Source organism: Salarias fasciatus, chromosome 2 (assembly GCF_902148845.1).
Source record: "Salarias fasciatus chromosome 2, fSalaFa1.1, whole genome shotgun sequence".
In the NCBI taxonomy this organism is placed as follows: Eukaryota; Metazoa; Chordata; class Actinopteri; order Blenniiformes; family Blenniidae; genus Salarias; species Salarias fasciatus.
In genome coordinates this window covers 16,476,501-16,495,880 of record NC_043746.1, presented here as the reverse complement: position 1 = coordinate 16,495,880, position 19,380 = coordinate 16,476,501, and the positions used below count along the sequence as shown (strand labels likewise).

At 44.7% G+C, this 19,380-nt stretch overlaps 1 protein-coding gene across 2 annotated transcripts in view; it reads left to right on the top strand.

The window, feature by feature from the left end:
* Positions 1 to 19,380, top strand: part of macrod1 (mono-ADP ribosylhydrolase 1) — a 128,303-nt gene that overhangs the window by 73,693 nt on the left and 35,230 nt on the right. For both annotated transcript variants that reach the window (XM_030116738.1, XM_030116746.1), the window contains exon 5: positions 7,804 to 7,920. In XM_030116738.1, coding sequence (XP_029972598.1) covers positions 7,804 to 7,920 — 117 coding nt within the window. The remainder of the gene's footprint in view (positions 1 to 7,803; positions 7,921 to 19,380) is intronic.

Genomic DNA, 19,380 nt, shown 5'->3' with positions numbered 1-19,380 from the left:
TTCATGTTTTCAGACACAGATTAACTTTTGGGTGGATTTCCAGATGAGTTACTAATCACATTTTTCATGTAGGTAATTTGGTACAAATCAATTGATTTAAGGTTTGTGCTCTCAGTACTTTGGTCGCAGTTTGCCTGAAACGGAATATGACCTCAGAAAAGAAGCTGCGTTTCGAAAATAACTGCAACTGAAACCACATATGAAAGGTGAGCATTAAATCAAGATAAACTAGAAAAAAACAAAATGTATCGTCATAGCAAATCATCTGAAATCTAATGATAATAGATTTATATATTTCTCCTGTCAAGATACGCTCCACTTTCATAATGGAAATTTATAGTTTGAGCAGAGACACAAACACAGACAGCGGTATATGAGATCCTGCGCTGCCTGCAGGGACGCGGAGGACAGGATGTTAAACAGCCATGATGACACTGCCTGTGTACGCTTGGTTTATGTGTTTTTATCCATCCTGAGTCAGTGCTTAAAAAATGAGCGTGGCTCCAATTAAAATTTCATCCTCTTTGCTTTTTTTTTTTTTTTTTTTTTTTTTAATTTGGTGAAGCAGAAAAAAAAAAGAACACAATTCTTGCAGAGATGAAAAACAGGGCTGAATTTGTGTGAGCTGCCATCTCTCATCAATCCTGAAAAAACGGGAATAGGGCTTGATACCCGGCGCTGGAAGTCTACTCGTCTGCCGTCCCTGTGTGTCTGCAGCCCTCTCTCATTCTGCCTGCTCCTCATCTGGATGAAGAGGAAAATGCGGGCAGAGGATAGGCTTGTCTGCTTGGCTTTGAGAACAAATGAACAAGAGAGCCGTGTATTCTGAACGAAGGCAGAGAGCAGGAGATTGGTTTTGGGGTGTGGAGATGAGACGAGAGGCAAGAAGCACTTAGTGTTCCACATGCAGACGGCGCTGACAGAGCCGCGGCCGCATACATAAATTTCTCTCTTTCACTGTTGTTACCAACAACCGTCATGTGTGGATGCGTACGTGTGTGTGTGTGTGTGTGTGTGTGTTCGTGCGCTGGTAGCGTTTCACATGCAAGACAAGGGGTGTGTGCACTCGTTTGCTTACATTCACACTGGCACATCTAAACCTGGGTGGAAAAGCGGTATTTATGTCTGTGTGTCCGTCCACCGCTAGACCCATCCTAAATGTTGCCTTGGCAACAAGCTGACTGAAGTAAATGAGTGTCCCAGCTCTACTGGGGGATTGTGGGAAAGCAATATGCCAGCGTTCCGCCCCATTAGTTTGACAGACAGCCTGTTTGGCCTATAAGAGGTCAGCTGACAAGGGCAGCAGTATTAGTATTCCATAGGAGAGATATTGGGATTTGGTTTTACTCTAATGCCAATCTACCTTTGAGCGTGTGTGTGTGTGTTTGTTAATTGTAGGTGGTTGTTGGAATTAAAGCATGTCCAGGCTTATGTGTGTGTGTTTGTGTGTGTGTGTGTGGTTGTTTGTGTGCCCTGCTGGGGGTTGCAGGCTCCTTGCCAGGTAAGCATATCGCCAATTATCACTTCGCAGCTCCTCGCGCTCGTCCATCCCTGCCTCCCCCAGAGTGGGTCAATACAGAGACTGTGAGGGAGACGTGATAACACCCAGACCGGCCAGCCGCCTGCTTCGCTGGCAACTCACTTGTCTGCATAAGCCAAAAACACTGATGCCATGGGGTTTTTTTTTTTTCTGCATCCGTCCATGCATTGCATCCTTTCAATCCATTCTCCTTTCTGAATCCCTAGTTAACATTCATCACTTCCCCTTTTGTTTTTAGCCTCACCTTCTTTCTTCACTTACTCTCCTTTTTACTCTTGATCCCCTTCCAATCCCATTTCTCTCTGTCCTACTCTGCTCCTCAATCTCCCGTGCCGTCTTCCCCCGTCCGTGGACGTCTCTCCATCATGTTATTTTTTTGTCAATCTCTCATTCCCTGAAACGCCGAGCTTCCATGGCAGAATGTGTTGATATTTTGTATGGTAATGAAGGCTAAATAATGAATGCTGTTTTTAATATGGAAATGAGTTTGACACCTCTTAAAAGATTTTTTTTCCCCCCAACAGTATCGAGTAATATAAATTAAATTCATGACTAATTCATTGTGATATGTTGATGTCTATCGGTGGCATTAGGTCTAGCCAATTACGTCTGATTGTTGAGTAGTTCAGGTGCCCCATTTGCATCCGGCGGAGTCAGTGAAGTATGAACAACAAGTATCCTTTGACACCATGCGGATGCTAATGCGGTAAGGGCTTTCTGTGTCTCACTAAATGAGGGATACATTTGTTCTGATGTGTGTTACAGTGTCCTGAAAGAGCGTGACTCTTATTTATACTGTGGGGAAGTCATTAGAGCCTATTGGGTATACGTAACGACAAACACAGAACATTGATTAGATGTAAAATCAGTTTAAAAAATAATAAAAAAAAAGATAGTCCACCCGACCTGATCCTTGAAAATTGCTATTTTTCTGAAACAACGTGTTGCAAAACTCCGTTGAGTGTGTTTTTATAGGTAGCAGCGAATTTGCGAGTAATTTCAGAATGCTGTTATTAGAGGCTCCGTGAGGCTCGGCTCTGGAGCAGTGCTAATTTGGGCCGCACAAATGTCAGCAGGCAAACATGTTCACAATGATAATGATGCAGGTTCAACTTTTATCAGCTTTGTTAAACATATAAATGTGCTGAAGTTTGCTGCTGAGCGACGAAAACAACCGAGAAGCAGGTGGGAATATTAGCCTTTTATCCTGCACCCAATGAATTCCTTAAACCTTGGAGTGTGCTCAAGGGGGACTTTGTGATTTTATTTTTGAAAAAAAATATTTGAAAAAATATTACGCTGACCAGGTGCAACAGCTGTGGTTGAATTTGCAGGAATAAATGCAGAACAATTATTAGATTTTTACTTTTTTTTTTTTTTTTTTTGAGTAAAAAATTGATTTCAATTAACCAATTAGCTTTTAGCCTCATGGCCAGATGGACTCTACTGATAAATGTCTCCAGAGGTGATGGATGGTATTGATGTCTTGGTCGCGGGGCCGTCTTTAGAGCACCGATGCACCTGCATATGTGCCTGCCCTGAAAAAGTACTGTCAGTGCAGCTTAACTTCAAATGCATCTTTCATTTGGACTCCCTTCTGCTCAGGAATCCCTCCTTCATGTTCCTGGCTTCACTGAAGTGACAGAACAGTGTCTGAATCTACTCAGTCGCACGCAGTGTTCATGCTGGGCTATTACACCGGCTCCTACGGAGGCAGAAGATACCGCGCTTGGAAAAAAAGAAAAGAAAAAAAAACTACTAGTGTGGTTTGTTTTCTGTGGATGCGATGAGAGGGAAAGTTTGTCTGTAATTGAGAGGCAGGAGTCAGGAAGAGGCTGCAGCTTCTGACTGTCCAGAGAGCAGTTTTCTCTCTCATCCTCATCATTTGTCGAGGACCAATTGAGCTTAAACACGAGAAGGTTATCAAGTTCTTGAGTAAACTGACAGAGTGATGCATGTGAAAGCAATTTCTGCACGAGTTTAGCTGAATTGAGCCTTTTTTTCTCCTCCTAAACTGAATGTATTAGCTACAGGTTGTATTTCCTTGAGTTATCAAATATCTGAATGACTGTTTATGCAGGAATTATCTGGACCAGTTCAAGCTGTATGTTAATTTGCAATAAGAGAGCGTGTCTGTGTGATGTTGAGCTGCTCTGCTGCTGTCTTGCGCCCTGCAGGCGACTGATTGACTACAACAACAAAAAAAAAACCCAGTGAATTGTAATTCATACAGAGGCTCTGGATTAGGACCTTACACACAGCAGCTCTTTCCAGTAACTCATTCTTGACAATAATGAGCCGAGCACATCAGCGCCAGGCCGGGTTCCAGGCCGTCCCTCTGGTCCCACCTCAGATGTACGAGAACAAATGGATCGACCTGCAGAAACAATGCTTTAATCTGGCTTCACAGATTACACGTAGGTAGAATATATGAACAAAGGGCCTCTGGGTGCTCCAGTCCTCCACCCCCAGTGGTGAGGCAGGTACGTTTAGCTGCCTGAAGGTAGAAAAAAAAAAATCACACTGCACACACACAGGAGTAAGTCCAACAATATGACTTTTGGGCCTCTGTTGTTGCCAAATACTAAACCCTTCAGCCTGGTGACAAGAAATGCAGAGCCAATAACAGTGACTTCATGCAAAAGCTCTGGCTTTGTGGACCTCCGGGGCCGGGGCCTGGTCCCTGTAGGGTTTTTTTTTTTTTTTTTGATAATTCATCCATATAATAACATACAGGCGTCAGTGGTTTGATATCCTTGCTGGCCACACTGAGGTTATTTCCCTCTGCTATTAGCTGTCTCCCAAACTGCTTTTCTGTGTTCAGGCATGTGTTACTTAATCATGACATTCAGCTGTATTTAAAGCTGCAAGTGCACTCATGCGTACGCGCGCGTGTGTGCGCGCACGGGCGCATCGCTGTGCGTGCGCGCAAGCTTTTGCCGCTCACGCTTTTCAGCTGCGTTTGCAGCCACGCACAGCTGAGTGTGTGAGCCTGGGAGCGGAGCAGCAGTCAGGTCACAATGCATTGCCATGGCTGGAGGCGATACAGTCCACTCATGAAAACAAGAAAGAAAGGTCACTTTTCCTACACGGCTGTGCGCACATACACATCAGCGCGTCTGCCAAGCATGGAACATTAAAACAAAAGCTGTTGATGGTTTATATTTCACTTCAATTCCTTTTTTTTCCTCTTTTGATTCTGTTTGTCTTGCCTGTTTCCTTATCTCACTCCAGACTATTTTTACATCTGCTGCTCTCCGTTACTCCCCTCCTTTCCTCCCTACGTCTCTTGTTCTTATCACACTTGTTCTCTGTTTCAGAGTTCACCTCCTTTCGAGTTTGTTTGTGCATGTGTATTTATTCTAGTCGTGGCCATGCATATTTTTTTTTTACACACTCGACGACATGAGGAGAGGAAAACCGAGTTCCCATAAATAAAGTCATTAAACCTTTCGGCTTGGTTAATTTCTGCAGGAAATGAATGATTGTCAATGCAATACCCCAGAAAGGCATGAAAACATAACGCCAGTGTGTGTTTCTGTCTGTGTGTGTGTGTATACACCCTGAGGAAGTAGCCATTGCTCACAGCTCGCCTGTCACACCCTCACACTCGTGCTTCACTCACAGTGCAGCCCGGTTCAGCGTGGCACAGCATGATATGGCGCGCTACAGCTCCGCGCCGCGTGCAATACGCCAACTTTACACAGTGGCGTTCAGATAACACCAGACCCCCGCCTGGAGCCACTCAGTTTGGCGGAGCACACTGCTGGAACAGCTGGTCCGTATACAATGAGACGGAGATAAGAGCTACGCTGAGCCGTGACATATGGACGTCTCTTACTGTACTATTTTCGCAACTGCTGACAGGTCTCATGGCGCAGCGATAAACCGGCTCCTGGCAGATGTGTTTGATTCTGGGATAATTATAAATTGTTTTACACCCGTGTCAAACATCAGACCTGGGTCTTCCTTCAAAACAACAGCTCCAGCTTGATCTTACGAGAAAATTTATGTAGCTGACGACTAAAGTACACATTGTTAACATTGCTCCAATGTGTATTCTTTCAACTCTTTTCCTGAACAGAATTTAGAAAGCATACTTGTATTTATTTTTTCCCTTCAAAAGCTTCGGCATAATGTTGTCTTGCAGTGTGTTTTCTTCAGACGTATAAAACACTATAATTACGTCCGACGTGAAATGTGAGGACCAAAAGAGGCTGTTCAGATCTGACTTTAACGTCACAGCCTGGATTTCAAGTTTCAGCTCAGTAAAGTGAGGTACGCATCTCAGTAAAAATGAAGACAGGAAGTAGCTGTTGATGTTTAGTTCTTAAACTTAGGACCCCATCTTTATTTATTTTTTAAATTTTTTTTACTGCTAAACGTCAATATTGCCTTGCTGAATTAGACTTCATGAGGAATTCATATCAAAATTTTACAGATTTATTGTACATTCTGCTCTACGGTTTTAGAGTGAAAAAGATCAATCAGAACAATCAGCCACATTCATGTGATAAAATTAGATAATACTCTCATTATGCGAGCAGAACTGTGACGTCCCAGTATCAGTGAGAGTCGTACCTATGGGTCGAGGGTGTCTGCTTTCTAACAAGCAAATGGCTTTTAGCTGATTGGTCTGAAATGAAGAAACGTTAACACTGTTATCTGCCGTTTCACACCGATCGATCCTGCTCCTTGAAGTTCAGAGAAATCTCGCCGCAGGCATTCGATGAACTCAAAGCAGTGTTTTCTACAAACAGTTCTAAGCAGAAAACACAACTTCAACACCCCGGGAGCATTTCGGTTAAACCCTGGTCTAACAAGTGTCAGGAAGTTTTGAGGTTTCTTTCTACGTGTTGATAATGATTAAAACAATGCACCACTCAGTCAGTTACCTGAACACAAGAATGGGTGGACATTGTGCTCAAACACAGCTCGTATTGGAAATGACATGATAACAATGTGTGAGTCCTTTTCTTCTGTTTTGGTGACGGTATACATGGTGGGAACCAGATGGGAAAATGACAACTGCATCAGTCTCGAACTGCAGAAAAACCCTTGTGCTGTGCTACAAGCTCCATTGCTCACAGAGTAAAAAAGGACCCTGTGTCACACTGAATGTACCGTGCATTTACTTCTTCTTCTTTTTTTTTTTCCAATAGGAAAAATACTATCTGTCAAAAGTAACATTTCGGTGCTGCAGTTGTCCAAAGTGTTCTCGTGGGGAAAACTCAATAGCTGAGTGGTTTGGACGCACACAACCTTTGTTAAGAATCCCCAGTTTAACAAAAGAGCTCCCTCAGAGCACGCCGGTCCCCCGACTCCTTTTCTTTTCACTCTACCCTTATAAAGCGAGGTCCTCTGATGAAATAACCAAAGCAGTCCTTTGAATCACGACGCCCCCTTTGTTGAACGAGTCCCTTTTCATCTATTTGGTTCCTTAATTTTATTTTCTCTTTCTTGCAAAACAAATTAGCATTTGCAGATTCCTAACTAATTACATCAATATGTGGTATTCTGGGTTGGGCTTTAAAGACGTGGCTCTTCTGTCACCATCTCCACCTTCACTGTTGACCCTCTGGAAGTTTAAGTTGAACTGTTGAAGGTTGAAACGTTGATGAGGTTTTTGTTTATGCAACATCAGGGCTTGTTGAATTCAATCAGTCATTTCTGATGATTTAGAAAATGCTAATTTCCACTTTCTTGAGTCCTTAATGTAGCAAATGGTAATAATGAAGCTGTTCGTCTTGAGGGTATAAATATTAACTTTGAGGAAATTGGTCCGACTGCGAGGGGTGTAAAGATTCTGACTGAAAGTGTAATTGGCACAGCTGTAAAATTGCTTTTACTGCATCGTTGCCCTCTTGAAAATGAACACAGTCATGGTCTTTAGATGTGGTGGGGATCAAGGATAGATACACATTTCTGAATATTATGGAGATTTATGAAAATTTAATTAATATAGACTAATTGACCAAGAAGTCAAAGTCAGCTGAGTCCTTAATAACACATTAAATCAAGTAATTAACTAAGGCAGTAGCCCTAAAATCCATTTATTAGACTGACATGGAGTGAGACAGATACTCTGAAATATGACAAGAAAAGTTAGACATCTGCAGAAAACTGGGAGCTCCAACGCCGACATTACCCCCAGATCCTTTGAATCCAGTTATGGTTTGACTCAGCAGATTGTCAAGGACTGTTGGGGGGGAAAAAAAACCAAGCAGGCCAACTCTCTAAACCTGCCGTTATTTCTCTTCCAGTGGACGGAGCAATCCACCGAGCGGCAGGTCCGTATCTGAAGAAGGAGTGTGCTTCCCTCAACGGCTGTGAGACCGGAGAGGCCAAGATCAGCGGCGGCTACGGCCTCCCAGCGTCGTGTGAGTACCGAGTGTCTGCGCACCTTCGCTCTGATGAGACGAGTTTCTCAAGATAATGAAAGCTAAACTTTGCAACAAAAAAAAAAAAAAAGGAGCATAAAAATAAACCAAATTTAGCCGTCCAGATGCACGGCACCAGGTTTTTATCCTCCTTCACAGCAATTATGGACACAAATTAAGCGCTTTCCCCTGAGACGACTCAAATTCCTTCTTTTTCGCTCGACTCGCAAACACCAGCAGAAAGTCATACGTACCCATAATAATGTCACTCACTACTTTCCATTTATAGCAAAGCAAATGGCACTCAATTATTAAGAGGCACTCCACTGCAGCGTGTTTAATGTGATGAAACTGAAGAGTCGACATGACAGAAAACACTTTTCTGGTACTTTAGTTAAAAAAGAAGAAAAAAAAAAAAGCTCCTCCTTTTCTGTGGATGTCTGAAACGCAGCATGCGACTGTGGTTAGTATCAGTGCTCTATGTTACTGAGAACTTAATAGCAGTAACTACATCAAATTAGAGTCAAATCGCTCTGAAATCCTTCACAGCTCAGAGAATTGTCTGAATATACTGAAAACTACTTGACTGGTTTCATTTTTAGGTTTTTTTAAGTCAGCTAATTACCACCTAGCAGTTATTTTGACATACAGAAATTCACTTCGCCGATTGAATGTCACTGTTTTTCCTCCGCTAAGAATTAGTTGTGTACATCACCCCATTGAGTGGCGGTCTGACTGGGGCAGTACGCCTGTCAAGCGGTAACGCAGGTGTCCCCAGGCGAGCCGAGGGAGGACAGAAACCTCCCGCAGAGCAGAGGGACAAAAGCTCGCTTGATCTTTGATTTTCAGTACGAGTACAGACCGTGAAAGGGAACGTGATCTGGGTTTAGACCGCCGTGAGACAGATTAGTTTTTACCCCACTGATAAAATGAAAACAAAAACATAATTAGAAATAAAATACATAAATACAAAGTGGAGTTTTTGAGGGAAAGTTTTTCTCAAGCTGGTATATCTCAGTAATTAATACCGACTTTGATCCAGATGCGTGTTTATTTATTTATTTTTTTGTGCAGTGTCAGATCCTCGCTGGTAATGATGTGGTTAGTTTTCGCTGCTGAATCACTGATGTCTGATCTCAGTGAGACGCTCACCTCCCTTCAAGCATGCGACTGAATTGTCGGGGGACATGGGAGAGCCCAGAGGACAGAACAAAACAAAAATCTGCAGAGGCGAGAACATGCAGAGTCCCTCAGTGTGGACCTGATCCTGGGGCTTCCTGACCGTGTTCGTCGTTCCCCCACTGCTTCATCCTGATCCATCGATTGGTTTTTGATTTAGTCAAGCCTTGAAACATTTGCATTTGAAATGACTCCACTGCAGTTAAGAAGCAGAATAGAAGTGCTCTGCTCGTTGACTTATGAAGTTTAGGAAATGGTCATCTTGATGACATGCTGTAAATATCAAAAAAAAAGTCTGAATTCTCCAAGTTTGATCTTCATTCTCACAGTATAAACCAATCATAAGTTCATCTGCATTTCTGTAATGAATTATTATATATTTCATTTGAAGCTGCTTTCAAAACACCATAGGATGCTGTTGCGGGTGTCCAGGGGGACGGAGTTCCAGTTTGGAGGCAGAGCGACGCCGAGGTGAGGGAGGGCACGGCGAGGTGGATGAAGGGGGAGGAGGAGGTGCTAATGTGAAGGAGGTTTGACAGACCAGGAGGGGCAAGGTCACGAGTGGCCTTGAATGCATAAAGAGGGATTTTGACGTCTGTGCTGAGCTGAACCTGCAGTCGGGGGAGCTGCTGTTACACCGAGGAGGGTTTGGTGATGGTGTGATGCTCAGTTCCAATAAGTCTGGTGAAGCGTCATCCATGTTTTTGCCCAGAAGATAAACATATTCGCCGTGTTCTGGCCTTCGATGGGGGCGTCGTCGGGTGTTTGTGTTCCCCACTGAGCTGAGCATGCGTTCAGATGGTGCAAAGATTCAGAGGGATTTACGGGCCCCCGCAGACAGTAACAGTTGTTCTGTTTCTGCCTTTATCAACTGTTTTTGACAAATATTGTGCCACATATTTTTTTGTTATTGTTTTTTTTTTTTTTTTTTACTGTTTCAACTTTCTTTTGAAAGTCCCCTGTCCCCACATGCACTTGCATCAGCTTCCTGCTTCTTCTAGCAGCTGAGAAATGACTGTTATACCAGCTTGAAGTCATATCTCCATTACTCTGTAAGCGTCACAAAAAACATCTAAAACCATCCCAAGAGAACAGAGATTGGTTTAACTTTAAGACCACCTGCCAGCAGCAGTGATCCCCAAGCAGACTGGAGCATTTACACAATGTCCCTCTTGCTCAGTGCTGAATATTCAGGAGAGCTCGTAGTCCCAGTGGTGTGGAAGGAAAAGTCCAGAAGGAAAAAGAAACAGAATCATCCCTTTTTGGAATCATCTATTCTCCTGCTCATAAACCTACATCCAGCCTGTGAATGCCACCCGCTAGTTTTCACCACTGCTCACTCTCAGGATGAGATGCATGCGAGGCTGAAGTCCGTGTGGTTCACGCCTTAGCTTGGCCGGCCGGTCGCTTTACACCTTTTACGTCCCGGTCCGACCACGCCAGGGCGGGATGAATGACAGATTATCCAAAAATACTCCGAGCCCTCAGACCACTGGATTGAAATGGCAGACTTTATACACCGATCAGAAAGAGCATTATGACCACTGAGATGTGAATACGACTGGCTGTCTTTTTACCATCTCACCCATTAGTGGGTGGAATATATCAGGCAGCGGGTGAATATCTTGTCCTCAGAGTCGATGTGCTTGAAGCAGGAAAATTGGACAGTTGTGAGGACGTAGTAAGTTTGACAAGGGGAAAAATAGTGATGGTTAGAGGGTCAGCGCTTCTCCAGAACCGCACCTCTCCAAGGCTGCTACCGGACCGCAGTGATCAGGATCCATCAAACGTGGTGAAGTGGTGCCAGAGCCACGGGCAGCCGGAGCTCGCCAGGGCTGGTCCGGACTGGTCTGTGCAGATGATACAGACGTTCACATTCAACAGACACGTTTCACTACCTCTTAGAAATTGGAGGCTCTTGCAGTATCATGCTGGTTGGTATACTGTTGTGCCTAATTGGCGTATTTTAAGTTTAAGTATTTTAAGAGACTTCATCTACACCACAGCCTTTTGTTACTTATTTCTTTGGAATAAATACTGAAAACACAATATAACCAAAAAAAAAAACAAAACCTTATTGACTCAAAAACACTTTAAATACTAGAATTATTCTGCTGAATTGGGTTTCTTTCTTCTTTCTTTCTTTCAGAAAATTCCACTGATTTTTCTCACTGAGATCAAAGTGTGTTCACGGCTTTGGGGCGATGCAACGACACATGCAAAGAAAGTTGAATAAATCCATTATAGCCTCCAGTTGGAGATTCACACAATTGGATGAGTTACCCCGAGTGAAGACATCACCTAAGACAGCATCGCTCGTGGTTAAAAAGAGAAAACCATAAATGTGGGGATGCATACTTAATAAGTAGCGCGATACTAAGAGGTATAACCAATGCAGTGTGCTAGCTTTGTGTAGTATAATGGCCACCCAGGTTTGTGTGCCTGTACGAGTGTGTTTTTTTGCGAGCGGGAGATTAAAGCAACTCTGAGACTGTGTGATATCAGCTCCTGGTTCCACGGAGAGTTTTAAGTTCACAGTGGCAGAGAGGAGAATAAAGGAAAGAAAAAAGGGAGAGAGACGTGCTGATAAAGGCGAGCTCTAGGCAGAATGGAGAGCAGCGGCAGAAAAGATAGATAAGGCGAGGGAGTGGGAGAGTGGGGCAGAAAAAAAAAATAAACGGAGCAGCGTGAGGGAGAGCAGATACGGGAGGAGAGCAGAAGACAGGAGGGAATTAGGGGGAGATGGGTTCTCACATTGTCTCCTCTTCTTTGTTGGCTCACTTGTTTAACTCAGAGGATGCTTGATGCTGACTTTTGAGCGTGTCGGACGACGCCGACGCTTTGTTAGAGTGCGTCAGGTGTGCGCAGGTGCATGCACTCAGTCACACAGTCTGGGGTCCCATACATGTGCTTTACTGTTTATCGGTGCGCACGTTGTGCAGCACAGTGTATCGAGTGTACAGAGCCGGGGCCGTCTGTCAGGTCCGATCACTCCGGTACCTGTTACTCTGTCAGCATGAGATCCGAGTGACTGGCATCTTTCTGACTCACTGAATGACTAACTGCCTGTGGGTTTGAGTGCGTGTGTCTACATGAGGCGCTCCGTGTTCGGCTGGTGTGTGCGTGGCTGTTACCCAGCGTGCAGCACGGAGGCCGGCTCCTTCCTCCTAGACGAAATATTAAGTCCCAAGAATAATTCAGCGTGCGTCTGCTCCAATGCTTAAACACTCTCAACAGGGCTTGATTACCTCTCAGCAGGTGGGGGAGAGAGGCGAGGCAGCAGCAGCAGAGGCGAGGCAAAAGGAGGGATAACAAAGCAGGCGCAGGACTATGTAAAAGGCAGAGCGGGCGCTTTGGAAAAGAGCGAGAAATGAAAATGAAACTCGACAGGAAAGCGGCATCCAGGCTGAGAGACAGGTCCAATCTCCGAGCCGGCACTTTGATCTTGATTTGTATGGGCCTGCCACCAGATGTGGGATTTCAAGAGCATCTGACTCGCGAGTTGCCAAATGTCCAGAGGACCTGCTGTCAGCCCTCCATGCAGAGTGCCCGTCCGCGATCCCGCAGCCACTTAGCCAGCAGCATCCCAGCTCCGTAACCTAGCAACACCCGGAGCGCACGGCACACTACGCTCGCTGTTTAGCAAGAGTCGGATGCAATTTGTTGACGCTGACAAATGACAGCTTGAAATTTTCAAGCAGTTTCTGCCTAAACTCACACATTAGCCAAACGGCAGAGGTGAACCGGCGACCGTCAGCCGCGCTGCCCGGGAGCCGCTGCAATTAGGAGGCGTTGATCAGGAGGGGAGCGCTTTGACACCAGCCTGCTTTTTCGTTGCTCACTTGTGAGCCTGATGGATGCTGCAAGATGCTCTCGCACGTGTGCCAGCGTGTGTTTTGCCGGTCGGCTGGCAAGGGAGCGTGGGCTAATGTGTCGTCCAGGCGACCCGGCGGCCCCGAGCTCACCTGTGTACCGATAAACACAGATGAAACCCCCGCTACCCTGCTCCCCAGCCGGGCCCCGCTCCCCTGCCGCACACCCAGGCGCAACACCGGGGACCGAGGGAGCGCGAGGGTGGGCCGCTGCCAAAATGGAGAGAGAGGGAGGCCGGAACCATAATCACTATTCACGTCCAGTAAAAACAGCACTCGCATGTCTTTGTCGCTGATGCAGAGACTCACAACCTGACACCGGTGACACTGTAAACACCACAGAAACACAACGGCAACAGAGACACCGAGGCACCAGGCAGGAAGTTCTGCAACCCGATAGTTTTCTCGTGTCCGTCCGTCCGTCTTCAAAGCTGCTGCATGCAGGTTAGTGTCATAACGGAGCGGAGCTAATCCCTGCTGCCTGCGGGCAAAGGCGAGGTAAACCCCGAACAGTCTTATCACGGGACAGACAGAGACACAGGCGGCCGCTAACACCTTCAGATTCATAATTACAGGCTGTCCTGAGCCGCCAGGAATCTCAGATGCTTGCTTCTGGACTGTGGGAGGAAACCGGAGTGCTCTGAGAAAGAACACGGACAGCGAGGATACACTGGACGGTCACATTTAGTTAGATGACAACAGAAGAAGGTCTAGAGTTTGATTATTATGACTTCTTTAACCTTACTGGAAATATAAAGCGTCCCTCTCAGCAACCTGTGCTCACTGAAGTTTTCCACTCTTTAGATGAGCTCAGTGTTTCTTTCTAATAAAGATGCAGTTCATTTGGCTAAACTGTTGACTTGTGTGCAGTCAGTAGTTTTTCTGGCAGCTTGTGTTTGTTTCCAAACTTTTTTCAGCTATTTTCAGCAATTAGTGCAGTGAGCAGCCTTTTACCTTAAAGGATAAGTTTGGTTTGAACAGTTTTCACGTTGTTTATAGGACGATGTATAACAATATACTCACCCAGAAGGCTTTTCTGACCCGATAAGTGGTCCGGGAGAAATTTAGATCCATAGTCGAGCTGCAGACATCCGTATACTGTTAGCCAATGGGGCACGTGTGGCGCCGGCTCCCAAAACGCTCTCTGAACTGCAAACATCTGCTTCTTCTTCTTTGGAGCGTGGCGACCAACAACTGAGGTGCACAGCGCCACCTACTGTGTCTCTTGGTGAATGTACTTCAGTTTACTTCCTGATCACCGTATTCACTTCAGAGATCTGTAAAACCGCAACAGCATGTATTTTGCGACAGCGGGCTGTGGTGGGGGAGTGGCGTGAGCGGACCATGAGGAGATATTGGTGAAACTAAGTTTTTGGACGATTAAAGCCGTTTTGGGAGCCGGCGCCACACATGCCCCGTTGGCTAACAGTATATGGATGTCTGCAGCTCGATTATAGATCTAAATTTCTCCTTAAAGCCTTCTGAGTGAGCATATTGTTATACATCGTTCTATAAACAGCGTGAAAACTGTTTAAACCGAACTTATCCTTTAACTGATTACTGAGATCTATTTGAGAATTTAATCCAAATATCTTATTTAATGGCTCCTCTAAGGATGGGAACAATCTTTAACCCTTTATTTGACACTCAGAGGGATGTGCTAATTAAAAGTTTAAACTGTAAGGTTGAAGGATATTTCTATCCTGATGCACATTTACATGCTAATTATACAGTCTCTTTGAAAATGGTATAGAATACAAACATCGGACATATTTCTCCGTTTCCAGTTAGGATTTTTATAAATGAGCTTTGGCATCCCATAAAGACTGCCTATACATTAATGTGCACTTCTATCCCATCATGCAATGCTTCAATTACACAGAGGTACACTGAACATGACGAAGTATTATTGGTTGTTTGAGGAGGCTAACACAAATTTGTTTTTTGTTTATGTATTCTAGTGGAAAAAGCAATGTTAATTTTTATATCCCAGCTGATGCAGCAAAATATTAGGATTATTTTGAGGTTTTCCTGAAGAAAGACTCAAATAAATAAAGATATTGCTTTAATTTTTAGGCTTCCCCAGCCTTTTTTTTTTTTTTTTTTTTTAAGGAATATATTTCCTTTTAAGAGATTCTTGCCAAAAGCAAAACATCTCTTGGTAATGAGAATAACAAAAAGTGATGAAAATCAAACCAATACACTGAGCAGATTTCCTGTTGGGTTGTAATTCTCAGAGTACATCCTGACATGTGACACCTTCAGCAGGAAAAATAATACAGTGTTATATAAAAAGGTTTCATATGGCTTTTTTTTAGGTAGAGTGATAAAAAATTATGTGACAAAATTTTTTATAATGAATCCAAAAGCAACTCTGCACTCTGGTTTACTCTGTCACTATAAATCATGTATGCATTCATGTGATACATGATTTAAACATTTTTTTTTGTTTAAGTTTCCCTCTGCAGGAGGATTTCTTTTCTTGCTTTATAAACTCTTATTGCACCTTTTGCTGCGTGTTGGCTCATGCACAAAACGCTGGTTGTTATATTTGCAGCATCTTGCATTTAGAAGGAAATTGGCAGGGATGTGTAAGATACTGTTCGGGGAAAGCGGGACCAGATAGAAAAAAAAAAAAAAAAACGTGTTGAAGGGATGAGTGAGACACAATAGAAGTTAGATATCACTCTGTCAAAAACAGGCTCTGCTCCCCCCCTTTACCCCTCCCTCCCTCCCTCCTATCTCCCGGTTTCTGTTCCCTCGGTGGCCAATTACCACTAATTAAAACCCTGACTGCAGCTCCCTCAGTCTCCCCTTCTTCCTCTCCTCCAAGACCTCCATCTTTTTGCTTCGCCCGCCGCCCCGCCGCTCTCTAGTCTGTGTGTCTTTCTTTGAAGTTACGGCGTCTCCGACTGTCGTGATCAACAACCTAAACACCTCCTTTTCGTCCTGCTCGTCTCGCCGTCTTCCTCACCTTTATACCTTTTCACCCTTTTTCTCTCTTTTTTTTTTCTTTTTTAATCCGCACTCCTAAATTTGGTTCTTCTCTCTCCCCTGTATCTCACTCCTTCCATCCTCTTCCCGCCTTTGCTGCTTCTCCCCATCTCACCTCTCCCCTCCTCCTCCTCCTCCGCTGCTCCTATCATCATCAGCAGTAAGGTTTCTTTAGTAGTGCCAAGAGACTTGACAAGGCTCTGGGCTAAAGACGGTAGCACTCAGACTGTGATACCTCGCTAGTTGGGAAGGTTTCTTCCCCCCCCCCCCCCCCCCCCCCCCCCCCCCCCTCCCCCCTCCTTCCTTTTGACAGGGTTGTCACCGTATTTGCTTCTTCCTGCTTCGGCGTCAGCAGTGCGATCCTTAAGGTGTTAAAAAGCTTCATCAAAACTGCTGCTGCTGATGAGGAGGAGTGTGGTGGTGGTGGTGATGATGATGATGATGATGATGATTACAGCAGCAGCAACCTGGTGTTAATTCATTCAGTTAATTCATTCGCCTTGAAGGAGAAAAGGAATGGAAAAAAAAAAAGAAGAAGCAGTGTTACTTGGCTCAGGGAAACAAGAGTTGGAAAGCCAGAGTGAGGGGAAGAAAAAAAAACAACACATCTTTGGTGCTGCTCTTTGATGAAAAAAAAGTTATGTCCACGCTTTCAAGTGTCTGCATCTTGTTTCCCTCTTCCCCATTCAACCATGTCCTCCTGTTTAGAATAAGTTGCCCGTCTGTCCGCTTCGTATAAAGGTGGAAAGAGATATGGAGAACCGTAGGGGCCTTTGCAAGACCTGAGCCTTCCCATTGTGCCAGAGCCGGGGCCTGGATTTAAGAGCTGTGTCCGCTTGGCTGAGCACAAACTGAGGCCGGGCGCACAAAGGACCAGCTCGCCTTTTTCCTGCCTCCTTCTTTAAAGGCGGATAAAGAAAACGGCAAGGGACAGATGGAGGTATGAGAAGAGCGGAGAGAGACGAGGGGAGGGGAGAGGACGGCCAAATGGACGGCTGTTGACTATGAAAAGCAGGAGCAGTGACTCGTGGCCTCCCAGGTATAAATGGTGGGAGGCCACTGTATGGAGGGAGGGGGGGGAAACTCAAAGGGACACGATCGGAGGTGAAAAACGGAAAATGACAATGAGCAGATAAAAAGCTGCTATGACAGACAAAAAGAGAAAAGTTGGGGCGGGCGACACCGGATGGCACTCAGTCAGCTTCTCTTAAGAGCGACTGACAGTGGAACGCCCTCACATGAAAGACAACTCTCTCTCTCTCTCTCTCTCTCTCTCTACCATTTGCACATCAATCCATCCATCCGTCTTCTATGCTGCCTAATCTTGTGCCGGTGAACGATCACAGGACAAACACAGAGAGACAGGCGTCCACACACACTCACGCTCACACCTATAGGGGCCATTTAGGGTCACCAGGTCACCTCACATGCATGTCTCTGCACTGTGTGAGGGAACTGGACTGCCTGGAGGAAACACACACACACACTCGTCTCTTCTCAACAGTCTGTAAATGTCTGGGAAGCAGGGAACGTGGAGTTTTGAAATGCTGTTCATTTGTTGTCTGATGCAGGATTGTAGTTGCTCAACGGTCCTGCGTTTCTGTTGCCAAATTTTTCTCTTTTCATGCCGCACCAAGTGTGAGTGTTTCTGCTGCAAAGCCATATTGTTGTGAGAGATTCAGAATTCGGTTTGGCACTGTCTGGATGGGCGAGTATGGTTCTTTCAAAGGCTTCTGTTTCCACAACAAAGTTTTTTGAATGAGAATGGGTAAACTTTACTTGCATTTTTGTTGTTTGCTCCAGATTTTCCAGAGTGCCGCATTTTGAATTCCCACACCTACCACGCAGTGTTTACTCAGTTAGACTTCACTTGGACATGCGCGCTGCTTTAACAGTCGATAGTTTATCTGCACATGCATGAGTAGATCAATACCAGTGGCAGATTCCAGAGTGCTGCTCGTGTTTCTCACTCTTTTTAAGCTGACAGCCTTTCTTCAACAAATTGCACATTTACTGCTCTTTACTACGACGCCGGTGTCTGTGGGCGCGCACGTGTGGATGTAGTACAATGAAACACATCGCTGATAAAAAAAAATTAAAAAAGTGTTAATACCTGCACATTTGCAAAGTTTACGATGTAATTTTAGTAAACCCCAAAGTGTCTGGCCTCATTTGAAACTGGGAATATAATAAAATACGCTCGATTTCTCTTACTTGCGGTTTCCCCTCAATGTCTACCTGTCTGAGCTTTTTTCTCTCACGGTGCCTGTTTCATTACCGCTTCAGTGAGAGGTTGCTGCATTGTGACAGGGCCTTAATGAAATAAGTCAGGCATTGTGTTTCATAAGAAAAAAACCATCTCAAATGCCTTCCGTGGGAAACGTGCCTTTATAGTATAATCAGGTCAGACTGATTTCTGTTTTAACGCGTTGATGAAAGGAGCCTCTTCGCGTTGTTTTCTAATCGATCTGATAAGTGCTACTGTATTCTCAGGCGGAAAACAAGATAAAGCCGCTGAGGACGTTAGCACTTTGTGACAAGAGGGGCTTTCGACATGGGAACGGGCGACTTGAAAGCAAAAGACGGCAGCGATGGTTTCAGATGCCACATGAATTAAAAATCGTGACTAAGCACTACGTTTGTGTTTATGTCCTGTCCCATTAATTTCAAAGAAGGCAATTGTATTTTTTAAATTGGCTTTGTTTATCCAACTGCAGTGTTTACCAATTATTTTACAGGAAAATAGGAATGCAACGATGTAACGTTCAGCCGCAACGCAATGTTAAGCTTTGACGATGAAGCATGAATAGAAATTAGACGAACAGGTGATTCAGCATGGACAGACGTTGAGGACAGGAAGCTGCAGTCATGAAAACGAGACAGCACGATGTTCAAGAACTAAAGACCATTACTTAAAACCAGAGGGTGCATTTATATTTAAAAATATCCCAAATGAAAGTAGATGGTGATAACTGAAAGCAAACCAAGTAGAGATGATTCCCAAAGAGAAGGATATTGAAACTAGCGGAACATTTAGCAGTTACTTAATGTCTCGATCTCATGTAAGAAAATCCTCAAATTCCCTCTAAGCTAGCAAGATAATTACCTGCCTGATACACTGCCTGAAATACAGCAGCTGCTTTCTCTGGATTCAGTCCTTCCAGCCTCCTCTTTTGTGGCTGTCATTGAAAATCTGTTCCAGTGCTGACACAGGTTCGACCTCTCCTTGCCACCGGAGGATATTTCTTTCCTATGCAGCTAAAACGTAAAGTTTGAATTTTTCTGGCAGCATCCTCATCAGTGTGTGTCGCTGGTTTCTGATGAGCCTGCGAGCTTGGTCAGTGGTGCAGGCGGTAACAGGAGGGTTGGTAGGCAGCTACGACAACCACCGCCCTTCTTCAGATACTAGATGGAC